At 39.5% G+C, this 25,209-nt stretch overlaps 2 protein-coding genes across 2 annotated transcripts in view; both read left to right on the top strand.

Moving 5' to 3' along the window:
* Nucleotides 1–1,213: 1,213 nt before the first annotated feature.
* LOC128377518 (interferon-induced protein 44-like) lies at nucleotides 1,214–14,849 on the top strand. The gene is made up of 6 exons (XM_053337471.1): nucleotides 1,214–1,227; nucleotides 2,122–2,317; nucleotides 13,351–13,482; nucleotides 13,655–13,826; nucleotides 13,972–14,072; nucleotides 14,661–14,849. The coding sequence occupies exons 1-6, from the start codon at nucleotides 1,214–1,216 to the stop codon at nucleotides 14,847–14,849; spliced, it is 804 nt and encodes a 267-aa protein (XP_053193446.1).
* Nucleotides 14,850–22,351: 7,502 nt separating this feature from the next.
* LOC128377517 (interferon-induced protein 44-like) overlaps nucleotides 22,352–25,209 on the top strand; it is a 20,963-nt gene continuing 18,105 nt past the window's right edge. The window contains exons 1-4 of the mRNA XM_053337470.1: nucleotides 22,352–22,406; nucleotides 23,120–23,143; nucleotides 23,673–23,709; nucleotides 23,811–24,006. Coding sequence (XP_053193445.1) covers nucleotides 22,352–22,406; nucleotides 23,120–23,143; nucleotides 23,673–23,709; nucleotides 23,811–24,006 — 312 coding nt within the window. The remainder of the gene's footprint in view (nucleotides 22,407–23,119; nucleotides 23,144–23,672; nucleotides 23,710–23,810; nucleotides 24,007–25,209) is intronic.

Below are 25,209 nucleotides of genomic sequence, written 5' to 3'. Positions count from 1 at the left end.
TCCCCTTCAGAATAATTTCTGCACAAAGTAAGTTACAGAGGAGAGTGGATGAGGCCAATACGAGGTTGCTGCCATTGTGGATGACATCAACACTGACAGCTCAGACATTATGATTCTAAAAGAAATGTATAACTATTTTCTCACTTCCAGTCCAGGCTAAACGCGTCCTTTCTCTGTAGTGTAGTAGAAGTTGCTAAGTTCCAAGATACAGGCAGACACTTATATGCAATACAAAGACAGGTTGGGGAGGGAAGAAGGCTTGGAAGAAACCGGAGGGAGGAGACAGTGTTGCCACGGCTGAGGATTGGCAGCTTGATGTTGATATTTTTATGTGAAACTGACATCAGCTTTAGACGTTGTCTCAACGTTGGCTTTTAGTTGTCTGACGTTGCAATCGATATCCAACCAAGGACCAACGTTAATACAACGTCCTGTGTCAGCTGGGTAGGGAAGATTTAACTCTTAACCTATTACCAAACTTATTCAGATGTCAACGGTCATAGTACTTCATGGACAGAATTTTGTTCTCTAAATGTTTCACTGAAGAGCATTGCAGCTATTCCAAAGAGTTTATTCAAGTCTTTGGATAACAAGGTCAGGCTTGTAATTCCAAATTTAAGATTTGATTTCAAAGTAAGTGTCTCATTCTCAATTATTCAATTATTTCTGCTACAACTTGTGTTTTTAAATTCTGCTTCACACTTCAAATTCACCTTAGTTATTTTTGAACCCATTCATTTTCACATAGGACTGGAAATACGGTGGAATTCTTTATTTTGGCATACAATTCTTATCACAGGTCTATGACTCATTGGCATCAATGACGCTCGTATTCTCACTTGGCAGCATCTGCTTTGCTCTCACTGGGTCAAACAGGTTTCCGCTGTAACTATGGTGACAAGTCTTCGTGTGTAGCGTGCACGGCAGGTTCCTCTGTGGGGAGGGGCTTTAAAGGCAGGGATGCAGAGGAGGGACCTTCAAGTTGAACTGTTCAAATATTCTGGTTAAATTCACTTTTTTATCATAACTACATACTGCAGCTTTAACCATCGACATATATAAAGACTTTGTCATCGCACCAACAGCTGCTGCTACAAGGTGAGCTTACGATCTCTGCAGCTGAAAGGAAACATTAATGATACCGAGTAGACTACTTAAACATTTTGAAAAAAAGATTAATGATGATAAATCATGCTGGAAAAATATTTTAACAATGTCTGCTACAAGGTGAGCTTGTGATCTCTGCAGCTGAAAGGAAAACATTAATGATACAAAGTAGGCTACTAGAAAATTTTTTTTTAAAAAGATTAATGATGATAAATCATGCTAGAAAAAACATTTCAACAATGTCTACTCTGAATTTCATTGTGTCAGTATTTCTGAACACAAACACTTTGGTTTACATTACAGGTTTCGTGTATTATTAAGTATAAGATTTGAGACAAATGAATTTTTAATAGAATAAAATCAAAAGTGAAAGAAACGCATCCAAAGCTACGCAGTTTAATTTTATGTTATAGGGCGTAGCCTAAGGCAGTTTACAAATAAGGGAAACAGGTCTTATCACATTTTATCTAAAGAACATTAGATCTTATCTAAAGAATTTGTTTTGTTTATAAATCATGCTAGAAAAAACATTTCAATAATGTCTACCTTGAATTTCAATGTGTCAGTATTTCTGAATGCAAACACTTTGGTTTACATTAATCTAATCTAAAATCTAATTTGCTGTTGCAGCATATTAGTAACATTATTTTATGTAATTCTTATTAACTTAATTTCTCTACAAAAGTGTGACTTAACAGTAAAACCTAAATACTTTGAACCTGATGAGTTAAAAAATATTTGTGTGACTTTTTTATATACTCCGCCGCCTCCACGTAAGACGGTTTTTGATCATTTTACAATTTAAAGAATATTGCTCATTGCTGCATGATGAATATATTTCTTTTTAATATTTTGTCTTATGTGAACATGTTTCCTGTATTTATCAGTTCTCGACAAACCATGGAGAGAAATAAACTGGAAGTGAGTGTGTCTGAACCTTCACTGCACAAATGAACTCTGTTAAATTGAACCTTAGTTGATACTCTATAACATAATGTTTCCTTTTCTGAGCAGTGACAAACAGAGCACTCTGCAGTATCTAAAGGACTACAAACCTCACATTGAAGGTCGGCAGCTCAGGGTTCTTGTTTATGGACCAGCTGTAGCTGGAAAGTCCAGTTTCATCAACTCTGTTAAAAGCGTCTTAGAAGGCAGAATATGCACACTGGCCTTGGTGGATAACATCTCTCATGACTGTTTCACCAAAAAGGTACGAAGCAAGTTTGATTGTTTTGATGAATTAAGAAACCTCTCAAATGTAGTATGTCATGTAAAAGTTTGCAAACCTCTATGAAACTCGACTGAGCCTCTTGGCTCCTGATTATGACACTGGTGTAACTTAAATGAATAAACAAGCTCTGCAATCACCGAGTGGAGCATTATATACCTGCCATTAGAGACATGAAGGGACATTTCACTTTGTTTGATAAAGGCTTATTATCACTTTAATTGATATGCTTATCAATTGATGCATATGTCCTTCCTGTGACACAGTAAGTAGTCATCCTATTCCAAGCAGGCATGTTTTAAACAGGTACTATAATTATTATTCAAGGTCAGTAAAATGAACATTGAAATCAAACTGCATCATATGCAACACAAGACAATCCAGCAATGCAGCTATTATTCAGAAAGTTGCGGCTATAAAGATGTTTCACAGTAACAATTCTACTACAAATAAAATGTGAGAGGCTGACAGGATGTTTTGAGCACTACAGCAGCTACAGCAGGGATGGACAACTTTGATGATAGAGAAGGGAATAAATATTTTATCCTCACTACCAGAGGGCCAGATTGTGACCATGCACTTACATCAATAGGATAATTATAGCTACTAATAAAGAACCAAATATGTCAGTAACTAAAGTTTATTATACCAGTAGGGCTGGGTAATATGACCAAAATCTCCTATCCCAATATCAGTCATTTCATATCCCGGTATCAATATATATCCCAATATAGCATATTTTAATTGAATAAACGTTTGGTGTGTGCCCCCCCAACCATCACCCACTATCTGTCCATCCTTTGTGCAGATTTAAGTACTCTTCTAGTTTTTTTACTCTGGTAGTTTTTATTACAGCAACATAATGAGTGCAGGAGCCCTGGAAGATGTTTTCAGTAGGTGGGGCTGCAAACTGAATGTAAAATGTGTGACGTTGCATTATTGTGTTATTATTACTATTATTATTTTATGCACATCATTTTTACTGTGCAGCACAATGTACATTTTACAAGACTGAATGTTAACATTATTTGGTAGTATGAATGTGCAATTAAGTTATGTAATCATCTGCCTTGTGCTTTTACTACATACTATAACTGTTAAACAGAGTACTATCAACTGAATATCACTGTTGTTATTAATGTCATAACAAACTGGCAAGGTCAGGAATCTCATTAATGTACATACTAAACTCAGTCATGGTGTCACCATGTATAACGGTGTAATAGCTCTACAACTTCACAGATGCATTGTGTGAAACAGTACTAACATTAGGAACACAAACATGGTAATTTACCCATCTAAGCACAATAGTCTATATAATTAATGGGAAACACTGGACATTAGATAATTACATAGCAACAACCATGTTTTATTGCTTTGGAGAATGACAGGTTGGTTGTGCGTGACAGGTACAGGTCCGCACCACTCGTACATTTTGTTCGTATCTAAGAGAAAATCCAAAATACAAGAAAACTGGTGAATATGACAAATCCTCGTAAATCACTCACATGATTTAAGAACAAATTTGTGCGTACGAGTGTTTCTTGCATTTGGCCCAATGTGTGGGGAAAATCTAACTAATGTAATAGGGGTGTGACGATACACTCAGCTCACGAAACGAGACGAGACGCGATATTGGGTTCATGAGATCGAGACGAGACGTTAACTATTTTAAGAAAATTTCAATGAGGAAATATTACTTTTCTTTTATTTGAAATTCACAAAATAGAAATTGAATTGAAATGTTTTAACAATCATATTGTAATGAATCACTTTAGTTCGACTTTCTAAATATATAATTATCATGCAGTATGCAGCACTGTAGAAGGTTTCTCCATATAGATATTTTATAGATGGATAATTTTGGTATTTATGGAAATAACAACCATAAATACAAAAGTTAGATACAATCACAAATACTAAATATTAAATTGTAGAGTAGAAACAATTCTAATATATAAATATAAATTAAATTAAAACTGCAAGCAGTGATGAACGGGCCCTCGCGCCCCCACCCATGTCGGGCTGTGGCTCAGTCGGAGGATGTAGCATCACCAAGGTCTTATGTCTCAGCTGAGTTAATTTCAGGTGTAAATACTTAAGATTATGGGAGTAATTACTCCAAGAATGACGCAAGTGACTTCCTGTTGCCAGTAGGTGGCGCTATGACTGTCACTAAATATGAGACTATACATGTGTTCAGACCAGGACGCTGAACAAGCATATTAAATTTGGAAAAGCTCAGAGCATGTGGAGTCAAGTTATGAGGGTTTGAAATTTCATGGCGAGACATCGAAATGCGCCACATCACCACGGCAACCAGGAATGATGGACGAAAAAGCTTTTGATAACTTGTCATCTCCAATGTCTCAAGATGTTTCTGAGCGAATTTGAAGTGGATGGGATGAAATCTCTAGGACTAGTTCATTCAACTATGAGACCTGGAAATGACCAAAAACTTCACCAAAATTGAGCATTTTTCCCAAGAAGGCCGACTTCCTGTTGGACTTAGGGTATAGGTCCAAATGGCATTTTTGTGCGTCTTGAGATGATACATAAACCTACCGAATTTCATTCTTCTATGTCAATCGGGAAGGCTGAGGTTCAATTTTGAAATATTCAAGGGGGCGCTATTGAGCCGTTTAGTCACGCCCATCCCATTGAAATATATATGATGTTAAATGACCCCACTCCAGACGTGTGTGTTGAGTTTCGTTACCGTGAAGGCATCCTTTGCCTCTGAAAACTGTAATCGTATTTTCATGGCGTTGAATGCGTTGTCATGGCAACAGTATTTGATGATGGGTCATGAGTTGCAGAATGTAGCATCACCAAGGTCTTATGTCTCAGCTGAGTCAATTTCAGGTGGAAATACTTAAGATTATGGGAATAATTAATGAACAAATGACGCAAGTGACTTCCTGTTGCCAGTAGGTGGCGCTATGGCTGTCACTAAATATGAGACTGTACATGTGTTCAGTCCAGGACCCTGAACAAGCATCTGAAATTTGGAAAAGCTGAGACCATGTGGAGTCAAGTTATGAGGGTTTGAAATTTCATGGCGAAGCATCGAAATTCGCCGCGTCACCACGGCAACCAGGAATGACGGGGGAAAAAGCTTTTGATAAATTTTCATCTCCAATGTCTCAAGATTACTCTGTGTGAATTTGAAGTGGATGGGATGAAATCTCTAGGACTAGTTCGCTCAAATATGATGCCAGATTCAGCATTAAAATCAATATTTTGATTCAAAATGGCCGACTTCCTGTTGGTGTTAGGGTATGTGTCCAAGAGACTTTTTGGTGCGTCTTGACATGTTGAACATGTGTACCAAGTTTCGTTTCTCTATGTCAATCTGTCACGAGGGGCTCGCTTTTATTGATTTTGTAGGGGGCGCTAGAGAGCCATTTTGCCACGCCCATTTCTGCAAACCATAAAATATCAAAATTTTCGCCGGGTCTGGCTTGCGTGCAAACTTTGGTGACTTTTAAGGCACGTTCAGGGGGGCAAAAAGGCCGTCATCGGGAGAGAAAAAAAATAATAATAATTAAAACTGCAAGCAGTGATGAACGGGCCCTCGCGCCCCCATGCACCGCCCTGTACTCGCATGTCGGTGCGTGCTGCAGTCACACGGTAGACACAGCGGGCACGTAGACGTCTTGGCACCTGGGCTTGTAATGAATGTTGTGTGATGGGGCTAAGTCACATTGCATGTGTCCACTAGGTGGCGCTAGAGATCACCCACCAATTATATGTCATGTTGCAGTGTATGATGTGGAGAACACATCCTGTAAATTTCATGTAAATTGGATAATGTTTGTCATATGAGGCTGACTTCCTGTGTCCAGTAGGTGGCGCTGTGTATTTGACACAGTATTGATGCATAGATGTGTTCAGGGCGGGACCCTCTACATGCTTGATGAATTTGGTGTAGACAGGACAATGTCTGTAGGAGTTATAAGGACTTCCTTACTTATGGCGAAGCATTGAAATTGTCCGCACAGCCACGCCCAACAGGAAGAAGTCATAAAAAAGCTTTTGATAACTTGTCATCTCCAATGTCTCAAGCTGACTCTGTGTGAATTTGAAGTGGATGGGATGAAATCTCTAGGAGTAGTTCGTTCAAATGTGAGGCGTGGAAATGACCAAAACACTCACCAAAATTGAGCATTTTTCCCAAGATGGCCGACTTCCTGTTGGACTTAGGGTATGGGTCCAAATGGCATTTTTGTGTGTCTGGAGATGATACATAAACCTACCGAATTTCATTCCTCTATGTCAATCGGGAAGGCTGAGGTTCAATTTTGAAATATTCAAGGGGGCGCTATTGAGCCATTTACTCACGGCCATCCCATTGAAGTATATAGGATGTTTAATGAACCCACTCCAGACGTGTGTGTTGAGTTTCGTTACTGTGGAGGCATCCTTTGCCCCTGAAAAGTGTAATCGTATTTCATGGCGTTGAATGCGTTGTCATGGCAACAGTATTTGATGATGGGTCACGAGTTGCAGAATGTAGCATCACCAAGGTCTTATGTCTCAGCTGAGTCAATTTCAGGTGTAAATACTTAAGATTATGGGAGTAATTAGTGAAAGAATGAAGCAAGTGACTTCCTGTTGCCAGTAGGGGGCGCTATGACTGTCACTAAATATGAGACTGTACATTTGTTCAGACTGGGACACTGAACAAGCATATTAAATTTGGAAAAGCTCAGACCATGTGGAGTCAAGTTATGAGGGTTTGAATTTTCATGGCGAAGGATCGAAATTCGCCGCATCACCACGGCAACCAGGAATGACGAGGGAAAAAGCTTTTGATAACTTTTCATCTCCAATGTCTCAAGATGACTCTGTGTGAATTTGAAGTGGATGGGATGAAGATTATGGGAGTAATTAGTGAAAGAATGAAGCAAGTGACTTCCTGTTGCCAGTAGGGGGCGCTATGACTGTCACTAAATATGAGACTGTACATGTGTTCAGAGCAGGACCCTGAACAGGCATCTGAAATTTGGAAAAGCTCAGACAATGTGGAGTCAAGTTATGAGGGTTTGAAATTTCATGGCGAAGCATCGAAATTCGCCGCGTCACCACGACAACCAGGAATAACGGGGGAAAAACCTTTTGATAACTTTTCATCTCCAATGTCTCAAGATGACTCTGTGTGAATTTGAAGTGGATGGAAAGAAAACTCTAGGAGTAGTGCATTCAAATATGATGCCACAATTTGCATTAAAATCAATATTTTGATTCAAAATGGCCGACTTCCTGTTGGAGTTAGGGTATGTGTCCAAGAGACTTTTTGGTGCGTCTTGACATGTTGAACATGTATACCAAGTTTCGTTTCTCTATGTCAATCTGTCTCGAGGGGCTCGCTTTTATTGATTTTGCAGGTGGCGCTAGAGAGCCATTTTGTCACGCCCATTTGTGCAAACCATAAAATATCGAAATTTTCGCCAGGTCTGGCTTGCGTGCAAACTTTGGTGACTTTTAAGGCACGTTCATGGGGTCAAAAAGGGCGTCGTTGTGCAAGAAAAAGAAAAATTAAAACTGCAAGCAGTGATGAACGGGCCCTCGCGCCCCCACGCATGTCGGGCTGCGACTCGGTCGCAGAATGTAGCATCACCAAGGTCTTATGTCTTAGCTGAGTTAATTTCAGGTGTAAATACTTACAATTATGGGAGTAATTAGTCAACGAATGTAGCAAGTGACTTCCTGTTGCCAGTAGGTGGCGCTATGACTGTCACTAAATATGAGACTGTACATGTGTTCAGACTAGGACGCTGAACAAGCATATTAAATTTGGAAAAGCTCAGACCATGTGGAGTCAAGTTATGAGGGTTTGAAATTTCATGGCGAGACATCGAAATTCGCCACGTCACCACGGCAACCAGGAATGATGGACGAAAAAGCTTTTGATAACTTGTCATCTCCAATGTCTCAAGATGACTCTGTGTGAATTTGAAGTGGATGGGATGAAATCTCTAGGACTAGTGCGTTCAAATATGAGGCCTGGAAATGACAAAAAACTCACTAAAATATAGCATTTTTCCCAAGATGGCCGACTTCCTGTTGGACTTAGGGTATGGGTCCAAATGGCGTTTTTGTGCGTCTGGAGATGATACATAAACCTACCGAATTTCATTCTTCTATGTCAATCGGGAAGGCTGAGGTTCAATTTTGAAATATTCAAGGGGGCGCTGTTGAGCCGTTTAGCCACGCGCATCCCATTGAAGTATATAGGATGTTTAATTAACCCACTCCAGACGTGTGTGTTGAGTTTCATTACTGTGGACGCATCCTTTGCCCCTAAAAACTGTAATCGTATTATCATGGCGTTGAATGCGTTGTCATAGCAACGGTATTTGATGATGGGTCATGAGTTGCAGAATGTAGCATCACCAAGGTCTTATGTCTCAGCTGAGTTAATTTCAGTTATAAATACTTAAGATTATGGGAGTAATCAGTGAAAGACTGAAGCAAGTGACTTCCTGTTGCCACTAGGTGGCGCTATGACTGTCACTAAATATGAGACTGTACATGTGTTCAGACCAGGACACTGAACAAGCATATTAAATTTGTAAAAGCTCAGACCATGTGGAGTCAAGTTATGAGGGTTTGAAATTTCATGGCGAAGGATCGAATGGTGAAGGAAATTGTCGGCGCCGCCACGGCCAAACCGGATCCCTAATCAGAAAGTTTTTGATAACTTTTCATCTCCAATGTCTCAAGATGTTTCTGAGTGAATTTGAAGTCGGTCGGATTAAATCTCTAGGAGGAGTTAGCTCAAATGAGATGCGTGGAAATCGCCCAAAACGCATATTCGATACAAAATGGCCAACTTCCTGTAGGAGTTAGGGCATGGGTACAAGAGACTTTTTTGTGCGTCTTTACACGATACATATGTGTACTGAATTTCGTTTGTCTAGGACAATCTCAGGGGTGGGGCTCGCTTTTTTAAATTTTCTAGGGGGCGCTACAGAGCCATTTTGCCACGCCCATTTATGCAAACCATAAAATATCAAATTTTTCGCCGGGTCGAACATGATTGCACATTTTGGTGACTTTTGGGGCACGTTCAGGGGGGCAAAAAGGCGTTTACTTTATAGGAACTATAATAATAATAATAATTAAAGCTGCAAGCAGCGATGATCGGGCCCAAGCTCCCCCGCCCCGCCACTAATGAGCGAGACTTACTGCGACGCATCTTCAAGGTCTTTAGATGACACAGAGTCAAAATGAAGTCGGTCGGATTAGGAGAAATTCATTAAACTATGTGGTGTGAAAATTGTATCAAATCGTGCCAAAATTGCAAATTCACTTCAAAATGGCCGACTTCCTGTTGGAGTGAGGGTATGGGTCCAAGAGACTTTTTTGTGCGTCTTTAGATGATACATAAGTGTACCAAATTTGGTTAATCTACATCAATCTTGAGGGAGGGGCTCAATTTTATTATTCTTCTACGGGGTGCAGTACCCCCATTTGGCCAGCAGTTCCTGTTTAATGGCGAGACATCAAAATTCCTTACATCGCCACGAAGCAACCAAATCCCTAATCAGAAAGTTTTTGATAACTTTTCATCTCCAATGTCTCAAGATGTTTCTGAGTGAATTTGAAGTCGGTCGGATTAAATCTGTAGGACGAGTTCGTTAAAGTACGAGGCATCAAAAACGCCAAAATCGCACATATTTTTCAAAATGGCCGACTTCCTGGTGGAGTGACATCATGGGTCCAAGAGACTTTTTTGTGCGTCTTTACAAGATACATATGTGTACCAAATTTCGTTCGTCTATGTCAATCTGACTTGAGGGGCTCAATTTTTTTTCAATTTTCAATAGGACGCTATTGTATCCAGTAGGTGGCGCTATTGAGCTGACACAGTATTGATGCATATACGTGTTCAGGGCGGGACCCTCTACATGCGTGATTAATTTGGTGTAGATCGGACAATGTCTGTAGGAGTTATAAGGACTTCCTGTTTAATGGCGAAGGATCGAATGGCGAAGGAAATTGTCGGCGCCGCCACGGCCAAACCGGATCCCTAATCAGAAAGTTTTTGATAACTTTTCATCTCCAATGTTTCAAGATGTTTCTGAGTGAATTTGAAGTCGGTCGGATTAAATCCCTAGGACAAGTTCGTTAAAGTACGAGGCGTGGAAAACGCCAAAATCGCACATATTTTTCAAAATGGCCGACTTCCTGTTGGAGTGACGTCATGGGCCCCACAGACTTTTTTGTGCGTCTGGACATGATAAATATATATACCAAATTTCGTTCATGTACGTCAATCTCTCACATTTTTATATTCAATAGGGGGCGCTGTTGAGCCATTTTGCGATGGCCATTTTGGCGGACCTTAAAATATCAAATTTTTCACCGGGTCTGATGTGTGTGCAAATTTTGGTGACTTTTCGGGCACGTTTAGGCTGTCAAAAATGCGTTCGTTTTGTGAGACGAATAATAATAATCGGTACGATTACAATAGGGCCTTCGCACTGTATAGTGCTTGGGCCCTAATAATAATCGGTACGATTACAATAGGGCCTTCGCACTGTAGTGCTTGGGCCCTAATAATAATCTTGACAGATACAATAGGGCTTCGCGCTGGTCAGCGCTCGGGCCCTAATAATCATGGCAAAAACAATAGGGCTTCGCGCTGGTCAGCGCTCGGGCCCTAATTAAAGCTGCAAGCAGCGATGATCGGGCCCAAGCTCCCCCACGAACCCCCCGTAAGTGCATGTCGGTGCATGCTGCAGTCACACGGCAGACACAGCGGGCATGTAGACTTCTTGGCACCCGGCTCCTAATGAACATTGTGTGATGGGGCTAAGTCACATTGCATGTGTCCACTAGGTGGCGCTAGAGATCACCCACCAATTATATGTCATGTTGCAGTGTGTGATGTGGAGAACACATCCTGTAAATTTCATGTCAATAGGATAATGTTTGTCATATGAGGCTGACTTCCTGTGTCCAGTAGGTGGCGCTGTGTATATGAAGCAGTATTGATGCATAGATGTGTTCAGGGCGGGACCCTCTACATGTGTGATCAATTTGGTGTAGACGGGACAATGTCTGTAGGAGTTATAAGGACTTCCTGCTTTATGGCGAAGCATCGAAATTGTTTGCACAGCCACGCCCAACAGGAAGAAGTCATAAAAAAGCTTTTGATAACTTGTCATCTCCAATGTCTCAAGATGATTGTGTGTGAATTTGAAGTGGATGGGATGAAATCTCTAGGACGACTTCGTTCAAATATGAGGCCTGGAAATGACCAAAAAACTCACCAAAATATAGCATTTTTCCCAAGATCGCTGACTTCCTGTTGGACTTAGGGTATGGGTCCAAATGGCGTTTTTGTGCATCTGGAGATGATACATAAACCTACCGAATTTCATTCTTCTATGTCAATCGGGAAGGCTGAGGTTCAATTTTGAAATATTCAAGGGGGCGCTATTGAGCCGTTTAGTCACGCCCATCCCATTGAAGTACATAGGATGTTAAATGACCCCACTCCAGACGTATGTGTTGAGTTTCGTTACCGTGGAGGCATCCTTTGCCTCTAAAAACTGTAATCGTATTATCATGGCGTTGAATGTGTTGACATGGCAACAGTATTTGATGATGGGTCATGAGTTGCAGAATGTAGCATCACCAAGGTCTTATGTCTCAGCTGAGTTAATTTCAGGTATAAATACTTAAGATTATGGGAGTAATCAGTGAAAGACTGAAGCAAGTGACTTCCTGTTGCCAGTAGGTGGCGCTATGACTGTCACTAAATATGAAACTGTACATGTGTTCAGACCGGGACACTGAACAAGCATATAAAATTTGGAAAAGCTCAGACCTTGTGGAGTCAAGTTATGAGGGTTTGAAATTTCATGGCGAAGGATCGAATGGTGAAGGAAATTGTCGGCGCCGCCACGGCCAAACCGGATCCCTAATCAGAAAGTTTTTGATAACTTTTCATCTCCAATGTCTCAAGATGTTTCTGAGTGAATTTGAAGTCGGTCGGATTAAATCTCTAGGAGGAGTTCGCTCAAATGCGATGAGCGGAAAACGCCGAAATGACGGCAAAAACGCATATTCGATACAAAATGGCCGACTTCCTGTAGGAGTGAGGGTATGGGTCCAAGAGACTTTTATGTGCGTTTTTACACAATACATATGTGTACCGAATTTCGTTTGTCTAGGACAATCTCAGGGGTGGGGCTCGCTTTTTTAAATTTTCTAGGGAATAAATTTTCTTGAGCCATTTTTTCTCGCCCATTTTCGTGATCCTTAAAATATCACATTTTCCGCCGGGTCAGACATGATTGCACATTTTGGTGACTTTTCGGGCACGTTTAGGGGGGCAAAAAGGCGTTCGTTGTGGGAGACGAATAATAATCAGTACGATTACAATAGGGCCTTCGCACTGTAGAGTGCTTGGGCCCTAATAAAGAATCCAGTTATCACACATTATAACATATTGGTAATAAAAAAAACACAGAAATAAAAGTAAGTTGCACAAATCCTGTACCACATAAATACACAAGTAGAACAACATTAATTGTGTTATAATTTGGTAGTGTGACTCATTTTACTTTTGGCATTATTAGGCTTCCATAGATGCTGCTCCTACTTCAGGCTCTCAGTGTAGAGACCTGAGGTTGACCTGCTGCTCTCCTCATCTCATACTTCTGACTGAGATCTTCTCAACAGGTAGAAGCTGCAACAAGGTTAATGATCCACACGTGACATTATAAAAAGAAGACATGACGTGCGAATGAGCGATAGAAAACCGATCGTCTTTTTTTTCTTTTTTTGGTGCGCCCCTTAATTATAGCTTCAAGAGACAATATTCACTTCGACGAGAAATATCGTCGCGTTTTCGTCTCGCAAGATCTTGTGGTATGAGATCTCGTCACACCCCTATAATGTAATACTGTTTACTACATGGTAGCTGGGTATTGATGTGTCTGTTCACTATAACTGCTCTTTTTTCCATTTGTGGTTGACAGTTCACAACCTAAAAGATTGAAAAGGAAAACCCAAACACCTTTTACCCTTTTGTCTTCAATGACATCATGGGCCTGTCCGATAGAAAAGGTGTCCTTGTGGAGGACGTCAAACTGGCTTTAATGGGACGTGTGAAGGACGATTATGTGGTAGTTACTGCAAACACTGGAAACATTTATTAGTATTAAGATTATTTGGAATTACAGTACCAGTGAAAAGTTCAGACATATTTTCTCTTTCAAGCACATGGAAATGTGAAATGTATTTGATTGTACATTTTGCAGCTGTCATCATTTAAGTTCATTTAACTTTGTTTTTCAGTTCAATCCTGAACATAAGTTATCAGAAGGCGACCAATACTACAACACAACAGTAAATCCCAACGATAAAGTTCATGTCCTGGTTTGTGTCATTCCTGCCGACACAGTAAATCAAATGAGAGATGAAGTTATAAGGAAGATTCAGGAAATCAGGAAAGCAGCCAGTGATCTAGGTGAGACAAATCAATATGGTTGTTCTTTTCTACATAGACTTTAAAAACATCACCTTAATGTGGAACCAAACATTTTTAAACAGTTACCTCATGTATGTTTGATTTTAATTTACTTCATTACAATAACTGTTTGTTGTCTTGGCAGAGATTCCTCAAGTGGCCATCATCACCAAAATTGATAAGGCCTGTCCTGACATCAAAGAAGACTTAAAGAACGTCTACAAGTCCGTCTACCTGAAGGAGAAGGTACATTAAATTCGATTTAAAAACTATTTTGGTACTATCAAGATCATCAGTTTCACAGTAAACTGCCATAAATTATTAACAAATCTCATGTGTGGATCCAAACCAACATTGAACTGATCTACTTATGAGTATTGTGTGTTACCCTGATGTATCTTATTCCTGTGTGCCACAGACCTCAGTTATTTTCAAAACACATCAATGAACCACATCGCTGCACCAGGCTACTTGTTCTTCCATAATGAAGACACCCCATACCCTAACCCTTCACTCTCAGTAAAGATGTTCCTTGTATGGTTGATGCTACTGAGCATGTGCAAGAACTTCTTGACTTTGTACTACAACTTCAGAAAACTATTTTAAGAGTTTGTGGATAACAACAGATTTATCAGGCTTTGGATGTGCATAACATACTTCTTAGTAGATCGTTATACTCTCATACTCTTTGAAATATATGAAAGATCGATTATGTTTAACCAATATCTTCTGTGTTTAATAAGGTCAATATCAGAACAACTGGTTTGAATGATGCAGTGAGTACTAAAGCCCTGGGTTACTTTTGACATGTGATTTATTTATTTTTTAATGTAGATGGAGCAGTTGAGTGTCAATGTGGGCATACTGATGAACTGCATCTTCCCAGTGAGAAACTACTTTGAAGAAACCGATTTGAATGATGAGGTTGACTCACTGGTCCTGCGCACACTGAGAAACATCATCAACTATGGAGAAGAATTCATGAACCACAAAATGAGTCAGTCTGAAGATTCAGACAAATAAGCTTAAGGACAGCATAAAAAAGGCTGTACAGTATGTCATGACAATTGCACTGTTATCCAGCAAGATGTCAAACAGAATCTTTTTTCTTATGCTGTATGCAGTTTCATTTACTGGGTTAAGACTCTTATATTATACATTAATCTTTAATATATATTAAGACTGATCAGTTTCTCCATCTTTAAACGTCATGTTGTTTTGTCTGAGCATTGTTGAAAGGGCTGAATTTGAAGGAAATGTGTCTAAAATGTTGAAGATCAAGACTATTTCCCTTTTTATGGATTATTGTGATTCAATCATTTACATAATAAATCTGCTTTTTTAACCTTTATTGTAAATGTGATTATTATTACCCTTAATATGTATTTTGACATCTGAAGTTAAATTGATTGACCAGTTTTCAGCCATTAACGGGTAACAGAAACATTAATTTCATACTTTAATAGGAAAGCTCTGTAGTGTATGCAGAGATGAAACTGAGATAGATAAATAGATAGATAGATAGAGTAGTTTTATACATATATATATATATATATATATATATATATAGCTCAAGCTTCTTGTGTTCCTTCTTCCTGATGTTGCTGTTGCTCCGGATTGAACGTGTAGCTGTTAGTGGGCAGCTTCTCTCATGTCTCCTAATTAAGTAAAATTCTTTTTCATTTTACTAATGCATATTTTGATGTTAAAAAAGATTTTTTATCATTTCAATTGGTTCAAATATTCTAACTCAGATTTGTGAAATGTTCTTCTGTTTGACATTTTCGGACCATAAATAGTTTAAACCCAGAACTGACTGACTGATTGTTTTTTTCAATTTGCTTCAACTGGAAGTAAAGTATCATTACTGGGATATTAAATTATCTATAAAAATGAAATGAGATTTTGGTCATATTGCCCAGTCCTAAATGACATTAACCCTTAACTGGCAACTCAAATTCATATACCAATGTTGGTGCATATTTTCACACATTGTGAGTTTTATTATGATACAGAATATCCCATCTGCATTTTAGTGCCCTATCCCATGTTATAGTAAAGAGGACTGTCTACTGTTGAGTTATGGACTCATTGGGGGTCACTTATAATCTTAAAACAACATTTTGGCTTTTGAAAGCATTGAATCACACAGAATATGTCAATAATGTATGTGAGTAGTTATTAAACAGATTATTTAAAGTTAATGTAGTTTATCATTTATAATCAGGCATAGTACAGCCTCACTGACTGCTCTATTCTTGAGAAAACTTTGTTGTTAGTCCGTGAAGTGGTTGAAGCCATACCATAATGATTCAATACCTGCTGCCAGTAATGCCTTGTGACACATCACTGTAGATTGTTGTCACCATAGTTGTGTGGGACATGTTATTACAATTCATATTTAAACTTAATGGCTTTGACTGGTCTTTCAATGTAGTTACTAGCTCTTTCAGCATGTATTAGGTGAAGGCCTATTTGGTTATGACTGTAAAGGTCTTTCACTGTAGTTACTATCTTTGTAAGAGGTTTGGGTACCTACATAATGGGTGACCATAAACATACAGTATATTGATGAAATGGGTGAAAAATACCCTACTGTGTAATTTGTAGGTATGGGTCAGGTCAGATAGATGCAGAGTGCAGGTCTACAGTGCAACGGGGGCGTGGGCGTCCTCTTCCGCTTATCCGGGGTCGGGCCGCGGGGGCAGCAACCCACCCAAATCAGTTCAGAACCAAACAGGGACAGATGACACATACACGCATACCAAAGTAACTAACAAAAATGAAATAAATAAAAAACAAATAATAATAAAATAATAATAATGATAAATAAATACATAATACACAAATAATAATAAGAATCAAATAAATATATAGATAAATGAATTAAAAAATGAATAAACAGATAAATAAATAAATAAATAGAAGGATCAAAATAATAAAAACAAGCAAACAGAAAAGAAAGGGGGAGGTGTTGAGTTGATTAGCATGTAGGGAATCGGAGCCTAGTCACCCTCCGCATCCAGCGACAGGCTGGTGGAATTAATAAATTCCAGAAAGGGGTGCCATGTGATCTTGGAATCTCTTGGTGGAGCTATTGAGTTAAAACCTAAGTTTTTCAAGTTTTAGGTTGTAAAGGACTTCTTTGACCCATCGGTTATGTGATGGGGCCGGGCGAGCTTCCAATTGCACAGAAATAGTCGATGAGCCGACAAGGTTGAGAAAGCCAGAGCCTGCTTCGCTGCAACAGAGAGGTTAATGTCAGGAGGGGTGTCGAAAATGGCTGATTTTGGGTTCGGGGGAATGGTCTGTCCGTAAGGCCCAGCTATGATAATGAAAACACTCCTCCAGAAGGTCGTCAGTTTAGGGCACAACCAAAACATGAGAGTATGGTGAGTGGGGGATTGATTACATCTATTACACACATTGCTAACAGTGGGGTAAATCCTCTCCAATTTTGTGTTTGTGTAATGGTTTCTGTGGAGGACAGACGGTTGCCTTGGAAACATGAACTTGAACAGAGAACTTATTCTGAACTGAGAGCATGTCCATGTGGTGTTGTACAGACGATACAAGGGCTGAGAATATTGTTCAGATAAATTATCGATTGTACAGAAAAATGGAAACACTCTAACAGAACATCATCAAAGAATGATAAAACATCCCAGCGGGGTCAGATCACCCTCTGACGGAGATTTATGCTTCGTATTTGTGCTTCAATATTAACTGACTCTTTAAGAAAAGGACACACCATGTCTGACACCTCCTTCAGTCTGCGGGCTTCAACTAAAAAGGAGGAGAAACTCAGGGTTAGTTGAAGAAAACCTGCCAGCGAGCAGGTTAGGTTCACGGAGTATATTGCCAGGGTAACTGACTCAGAGTTAAGCTGAACTGGCTTTGTAAAACCGAAAAACCAGAGTTTCCCTCATCTCAGGGTTAACTAACTCAGAGTTTTCACTAAACTTGCTTTCTGAAACAGGCCCCTGGTCGACTTAAAAACTATTCAAATCATGTACAGACTTAAAAATTACAACTACCAGACTGTATTCAGCGGCTGTTCCAATTGAGGGGAGGTAAATACAACCTATGTTCAAAAAATAATTAATGAGGACAAATGCTAAATATCATTGTATCACAACAAAAGGAGTTAATCTGTGGAACAAACTGTACTGAAGAAATGAAAACATGCAGACCATTAAACAAGATATTTAAAAATAGACAGAATAAACAAATGGCGCTTTTCCACTACACAGTTCCAGCACTACTCGGCTCGACTCATTTTTTTTTTTTGCGTTTCCACTAGGTATCTGGTACTTTTTTAGTACCTGCTCTGCTGAGGTTCCAAGCGAGCCAAGCCGATACTAAATGTGACATCACCAGACTGCCGGCCTCTGATTAGTCAGAAGAGTTGTCGCTGGAAGAGTCATGAGCCGTCCCACACAAGAATCAAACCCGGCATTTTTAAATACCGGCAACAGCGTTACAGCCATACGGCTCAATTTTGTTGCTTTGTGTGTGACAGAAAGCCACATACAGCAGCAAGTACACCATCACCTCCATGTCCTCCATTGTTTATGTGTTTGTGTCGCTTATAAAACGAAGTCACGGCAGTTTCGCGGAGCCATTGCTATGACGACCCCGCCCACGTTGAGTAGGTACCTTTTTGTAATGGAAAAGGTCGTTCCTGGAACCGTGTCTAGTCGAGCCGAGTAGTGCTGGAACTGTGTAGTGGGAAAGCGGCAAAAGAGGTGGACTGGGATAATGTGACTTGTGCTGCTTGTTTGTTTTGTTATTGTTTCCATTATTCGTATTGTTTTGAATGCTTGGATGTTTTTTATTTTGTCTGTTTCCTTTGTATTTTCTTTGTTTTTTGTCTGTTCTCTTCTTAGATTTTAAAAAAAGAAAAAAGGGAAAAAAGGTGTAGGACTAGAAAAGCTCCTTGCTTCATCCTACACCCATTCGAACATTGAATATGTATTGTTTTGTTATATGTCTTTTTTTGGTTATCATTTCTGTTTTGTTATAAACCACAGCTTATTTATTTAGTTTTGTTGTTTTAAAATGTTCAAAATAAACTTGTTCTCCTCAACTAGGATGCTAATAATATGTGAGGGTAGCATGCATTTTTTTGGGTATGTTCAGATCTGCAACAGAACAGTTCAGAAAAAGGTCAAAACTGATTGATTAAAAATGAAACTGAATGTGCAGATTGTGGTCTGAAGAGGATGAAGATGATTTTAAATCAATTCTAAAACACACAGGAAGCCAGTGGAGAGAGGCCAATGCTGGCATTATGTGATCATGCTTTCATTTTACCAAAAGACGAGCAGCTGAATTTTGAGTTAACTGCAGGCACACAAATTAGTGATGGGAACGGCAGTTCTTTTTACTGTACTGAATCTTTAGAATCCGTTCATTAAAATGATTCGTTCAAAAGATTCGTTCGCCGAATCGTTCAGTGCTCTCCAACTCCCTGAACTGAAACAGCCAATTAATCCGTCATTCAGTTCATGATTCAGCCCTGAGGTTCACGTTCACTTACTGAGGGACGGTGCGTTCAAGGACTATATTATACAATCATTCGCGGGAGACGCAGCGCTGCCTATACATGCACTAAAAATATTACACAGTGAAAGTGTCCTCTGTGCACAGTAAAATAACATAACATGATGCTACACTGATGTTAGCAACACAGCGCTAATGTTAGCAGTACATGTACTGAACGTGAATCAACTCCTCAGCCCTCAGTGCCCTGAGTCAGTGAGTGACTGACACAGCGCCACTTTCAGCAGTTCGCGAACGTGATTCGTTCGCGAACGATTCATTGAACGACATGCTGAGGACGTGAATCTCGTTCACGTACTGTGCTGAAAGTGGCGTTGTGTCAGACTCACTCAGTCAGGCAAAGTGTTGTCGTTCACTGAGTGATTCATTCGCAGTGAACGAGTGAGTGAGTCGCGGCAGTTCCACTCCCGACCGGCAGCCATGCTCGCGGCTGAGCTCAACTGAACTGAACTGAGAAAGGAACGAATCAGTTCATGAAGTGATTCAGTTCACTTCGTTCACTCAAAAGATTCGTTCGTTCGAACGACACGTTCGCGAACGACACAACACTAACACAAATACAGAGAATTACAACAGTCTGACTGAGAGGTGATAGAGGGGCATAAAAAAGGGGCAATAGATAGGCCTTTAGCTTAGCTGAAAGTCTTAGCTGAAAAAAGTTTCTCTTTATCAAACTTAAAGGCGCTATCAAAAATCATGCCAATAGATATGTTGTAAGACCTTAAAGGGCCCAGAGTACCAGCAGGTCAGGTCCAAGCATAATGATCTCATCCTTATTTTCATTAAGATTGAAAGTTTTTTTTACATTTTTTAAACATTTCAGCAATAGCTACACTGAGTCTTTACTTTTAGTTTTTATAGACCGATTTGTATATTGTCAGCAAAATAATGTAAGAGATTGTTATATTGGGCTTGGAGTTTACTGTGGAAATTGAACTCAGCACATGGCTCCTTGGTTGTTTCCCAAGCCAGGGGAAAATTATCCAAAAGCTCAAATTTAACCTTTTTCAGGCCAACTCCCCTAGCCTGGGTAAACCCATGCTCTCATATGAGCAATATTCTACTTCGCTCTGAATGTGAGCATGGCCACCAAGACAAAAATTGCCTGAGATAGGGAACAGAATGGGGAGGCGGGCTCAAGTCGATGACAACCGTAGAGCGACTCCGTTTACATCAAGCATGGCGGCCACAGAGCAGTAGTAGATTGTGTGCTAAATAAATTGGAAGGCAAGTTCACTTTGAAAATAGAACAAAAACTTGCTCTACATGATTTTTCCTTCATAAAAAGGATGTGTTTGCGCTGTTCCCTACAGGCTACGTCATCGTCTATCGTTGATATGATTGGCTGTAAGTTTGTCCAGCAGCGTACAGAAGAATTTGATTGTCATTTGTTAATCCCGCCTCAAATACGAGGAAATTAACGGCTCGTTCCCAGACCCTACCTCAATATCACATAAGATTGAGATGCGGTCTGGCGTTAGCCAGGCTCCTGAGCCACGTAATATCTGGGATTCTCACCCTCATTGGCTGAGTGACACCCGACATCACTTCAAGCTGCTGATGTCACTGAAGCTTCAAAAGGAGAAGCACAAGAATTCTTCACTCTTTTCTTCCCTTTTCGCTCTTCCAAGCAGGCTACGCGTAGGCAGGGCACACACGAGTGTCCGAAGCACCAATGGCATGTGCGCCCCTTTTCTCTTCTTTTCCCCCTCTCTTTTAGAAGCTTCTTCCAACTCGCCGGCCGAGAGGGAAAATTCGGTGTTGCCCTTGAATGCATCATTCGGATCCAAGGCTGCAAACACAGCCCCCAAATTGCCTGCAGAAGGAAGAGAAAGTTACTAAGCCGAGTAACAAGATATCTAACTAAGCCCCAGCCAGCCACCTTTTGTCGACAAGGCAGATCTTTCCGCCAGAGGGCTGAAATCAGCATTGCTTCAGCCGCCATCAGGACAGCGTTGCGACCACATCCGACCTTCTCCCTACCGGCTGTGCACGTGCGGAGCTGCATTGTTTAGCCAGCACAGATAACCACAACAGCCACAACATCTGCACATTTGTCTCTGTATAAGGCCTCTTTCCTTGCTCTCTCTCTTTCTATCTCCATGTTCCCTGGCTTCCCTCTCTCTCGCTAACTCCCACACACCTACACATTACACATAGGCACATCCCGCATTATACATGTTGGTGAGGTAACAAAAGAAAGCTAAGCTACACCCTAGCTTCATCCTCAGCCACGTGTTTTTAGGCGGAAACGCACTCCATATCCACCTCTCCTGTTCACACATGGTGAGACTCTGAGTTCGCCATCTTGAGCCCGCCCCCCGCCCCCCGCCCCCCTTGCACCCACACACACACACACAACCCCCGCACACACACACTCTCATACAGCCTGTTTACTTGTATAGACTTGTTTAGCTGTTTAATGTGTGTTTGTTAGTATAGTGGTAGAACAATTTATAACACTATAACAATACATTGATTAACTTGTCAATTGAGCGTTTGTTAATAAATTGTTTATGGCTTTAAAAAGAGTTTTGTAATCATTGTGCATATGTTATTATGATATGGAGCTGATCAAAATAGACAGTGCTCTGATTTCACCCTTTATCTTTTCTAATTTTATGAATGTAAATTTAACTGTTTGGGTATGCTGGTTTTCCCGGTGGGACCCCATATTAATCATTCAAATGAATTAATATATATTATTCTTGAATTTCTTATTAATGATGAATAATTATTTGGATAATTATTAGTCATTTTCATAACCAAACCCATTCCTGTCTACTCTTACATGTATCGTGCTCCGTAGTGAGACCATTATTACCAGGCCCTACATTATTTCTAGTTAGTTCCAACATTTGGTGTCCCCTTTGGGAGGCCCTTATTGCTAGTTGGTTATATTTCTTTAAAATGGATACTAAAGGCAGTATATGAAAACAGAAGGGGTCCAAAATCGAGCCATGACAGACTCCAAGAATATTCACCCAGGTGAACCAAGAAGCACCTATGTGTTAGGTATGACTGAAATCATTTGGGTACATTTAGATTATGTTGCCAATTCACTGTTCAAAACATAATACAAGGATCATATAATCCACAGTGTCAAAGGCAGCAGTCAGGTCTAAAATTACCAGAATATCAGATTTCCCTGAATCAACAGCTAAGAGAAGATCATTTAAAACTCTTTAAAGTGGTTCCAGTACCATAGTGTGGTATAAAACCAGACAATAACTGTTCATAACTACCATGGTTATCTAAAGGTTACTGCAATTAAAATGAAATTACTCCTTCCAAAACTTTAGACAGAAAGGGCAGTAAAAGTAAAGTAAAGTAAAAGTTGGCCTGTACACATTATGCAAGGATGTGAGCACGTTAAGATCTGCAAAAGGTCAGTTCAGAAAAAGGCAAAACTTCTTGATGAAAACAAAATTGAATGTGCAGTTTGTGGTTTGAGGAGGCGGAGGTGAACGTGTCTTCTGTCATGTGTGAGACGGGGGGATAATTCAACATGTTAACCACTGTACTGACATAACAGGAAACTACATGAGTTACTGGGTTTAGTCTGAGGCTCACTTTCAGTCTTTCACTTTGTTCCAGTAAGACAACAACGGCACAGGTACGAACTTTCATTCACACTTATCTTCAAATGTGATTTATAAATTATTGTTTCCTGTGATTATTAAACTGTTTTATGTTTTAAATATCAGTAGTGGTGTATTGTTGAATAGAACCCCCCCCCCCCCCCCCCCCCCAAAAATTGTAGGAACATGACAAAATGAAGTGTATTTTTTAAAAGCTTTGTAATTTTGAGACTTCTGTTTAGTATCATTTACTTTAGTTGAATGAATTTTAAAGTCTGTATTTGGTCTCGTCTCATCTCTCCTTTTATTTAATAAATACATTTTCTTATAATAAATACTTTTGATGTTAGTGTCACAATATGACAGTTAAAGAAAATTTTGGTTTGAACCTGCAGCTACATTCTAAGTTTTTTTTATAATGTGTCTTTTTATATCTAATTTGAACAAAAATTACACTAAAACATTTTCAATTTAGGTACAGAAAACCTCATGTGCTGTTGCAGCGTATTAGTAATATGATCATATATTTATTAACTTTTTGTGCAACTGTTTTACTCACCAGCTATGGGAGGAAAAAAGTCTAAATTACAAGAGCCTAAACGTAAGACATTTTTAAATTCATAGAAAATTGCTCATTGCTGCTGATAAATGTATTTCTTCATAATATTTTGTCTTATGTGAACATGTGTCCTGTATTTATCAGTTCTCGACAAACCATGGAGAGAAATAAACTGGGGGTGAGTGTGTCTGAACCTTCACTGCACAAACTTCACAAATTACCTGTTAAACTGAACTTTGATACTCTATAATGTAACATAATGTCTCCTTTTCTGAACAGTGACAAACAGAGCACTCTGCAGTATGTGAATGACTACAAACCTCATATTGAAGGTCGGTATCTCAGGATTCTTCTTCATGGACCGGTTGGAGCTGGAAAATCCAGTTTCATCAACTCTGTTAAAAGTGTCTTACAAGGCAAAATGTGCGGAGCGGCCTTGGTGGCAAACATTGGTGGTGACTGTTTCACCAAGAAGGTATGAAGCAAGTTTGATTGTGTTGATAAAGTAAGAAAAACTCTCAAATGTTTGTAAACCTTTATAATAATAGGTATATGTAACATTTTCATTATTTAATCTATCTAACAAAGGAAGGAATCTCTGTCTGTTTATTTGTCGATTGCGTATCTCTTGAACCGTTCATCCAATTATCTCCACACTTGGTGGGTGGATTACTGGGAGAAGTCTGTGTAAAATTTGGTGTAGTTTGGACACAATTAATATGAATTAACTTAAACTAATACACAAGTGACCAGCCTCTTTGCTCTGCTGTGGCAGGGCGGAGCTTCTAGGCTCTGTGAGTGCATGCTATGATCAGAGCTTTACCCTGACCCTGATATGATATAACTCTCTTTGAAATCTCTTTTCATTTGATCATGTTGACATTTTAGCTCTCTTGTGGATTTCCTGACTTATTTTGAACAAAGAGAAAAATAGAGAGAGGGCAAGTACACAAGCGAGTGACAGAAAGGCAGGCTGTAAAGCTCCTTTTGAGAAAGAAAGTCAACCAATAGGAGTGCAGACAGTTTGACTGGCACCAATATTAACCAATGGAAGGCCTTAAACTGCTTCTACTTTCAACCCCAATTTAGCCTCATAGGTCTCACAGTCTCTAAATCCATTTGATTTATTAAATTATTTCTTATTGCTTTAGTTGATATGTTTGTCAATTGATACTTATATATGTGCTTCTTGAGAAATAATAAGCAACCAGTTTGTTTTCCAATTGCACGTTTTGAATGGGCACTGTACTAGTCATGATTAAAGTCAGAAAACTGTGCATCATATGCAAAAAAAGACAATTCAGCAATGCAGCTATTATTCAGAAAAGTGAGTTTTAAAAATATGTGGCAGTGCCAACATTACTGCAAATAAAATGTTAAAGGCCAACAGGAAATTCTAAATGCAGTTCATAAAATGAACATTGTGAACTGTTATAAAGCATAAAATTAGACATCACCTGCAGACGCACAGGAAGTTGTACAACAAGTGCTATTCTGCTGCTTCTGCATCTGTGGTAAAGATCTGGTCAAGTTTAAGCAACTACATCAGTATCTACTACTCCATTTTAAAAGAAAGAGAAAACAACTTTGAGTTCATACAAGAAGTTGTGTAAACCACAGTGTAAAAGTCACACGCTTCATATATCCATCCACACACGCTGACTTTGTGGTAAAGAAC

This window comes from Scomber japonicus, chromosome 17 (genome assembly GCF_027409825.1).
Source record: "Scomber japonicus isolate fScoJap1 chromosome 17, fScoJap1.pri, whole genome shotgun sequence".
Lineage (NCBI taxonomy): Eukaryota > Metazoa > Chordata > Actinopteri > Scombriformes > Scombridae > Scomber > Scomber japonicus.
The sequence above is the reverse complement of the archived record's forward strand: the minus strand, read 5'-3'. Positions and strand labels throughout refer to the sequence as shown.

Excerpts from the sequence above, each read along its gene's own strand:
- LOC128377518 (XM_053337471.1), top strand. Across the intron at positions 2,318-13,350 it reads ATGACTGTTTCACCAAAAAG|ATTGAAAAGGAAAACCCAAA; the intron begins GTACGAAGCAAG and ends ACAACCTAAAAG. Across the intron at positions 14,073-14,660 it reads CCGTCTACCTGAAGGAGAAG|ATGGAGCAGTTGAGTGTCAA; the intron begins GTACATTAAATT and ends TTTTTAATGTAG.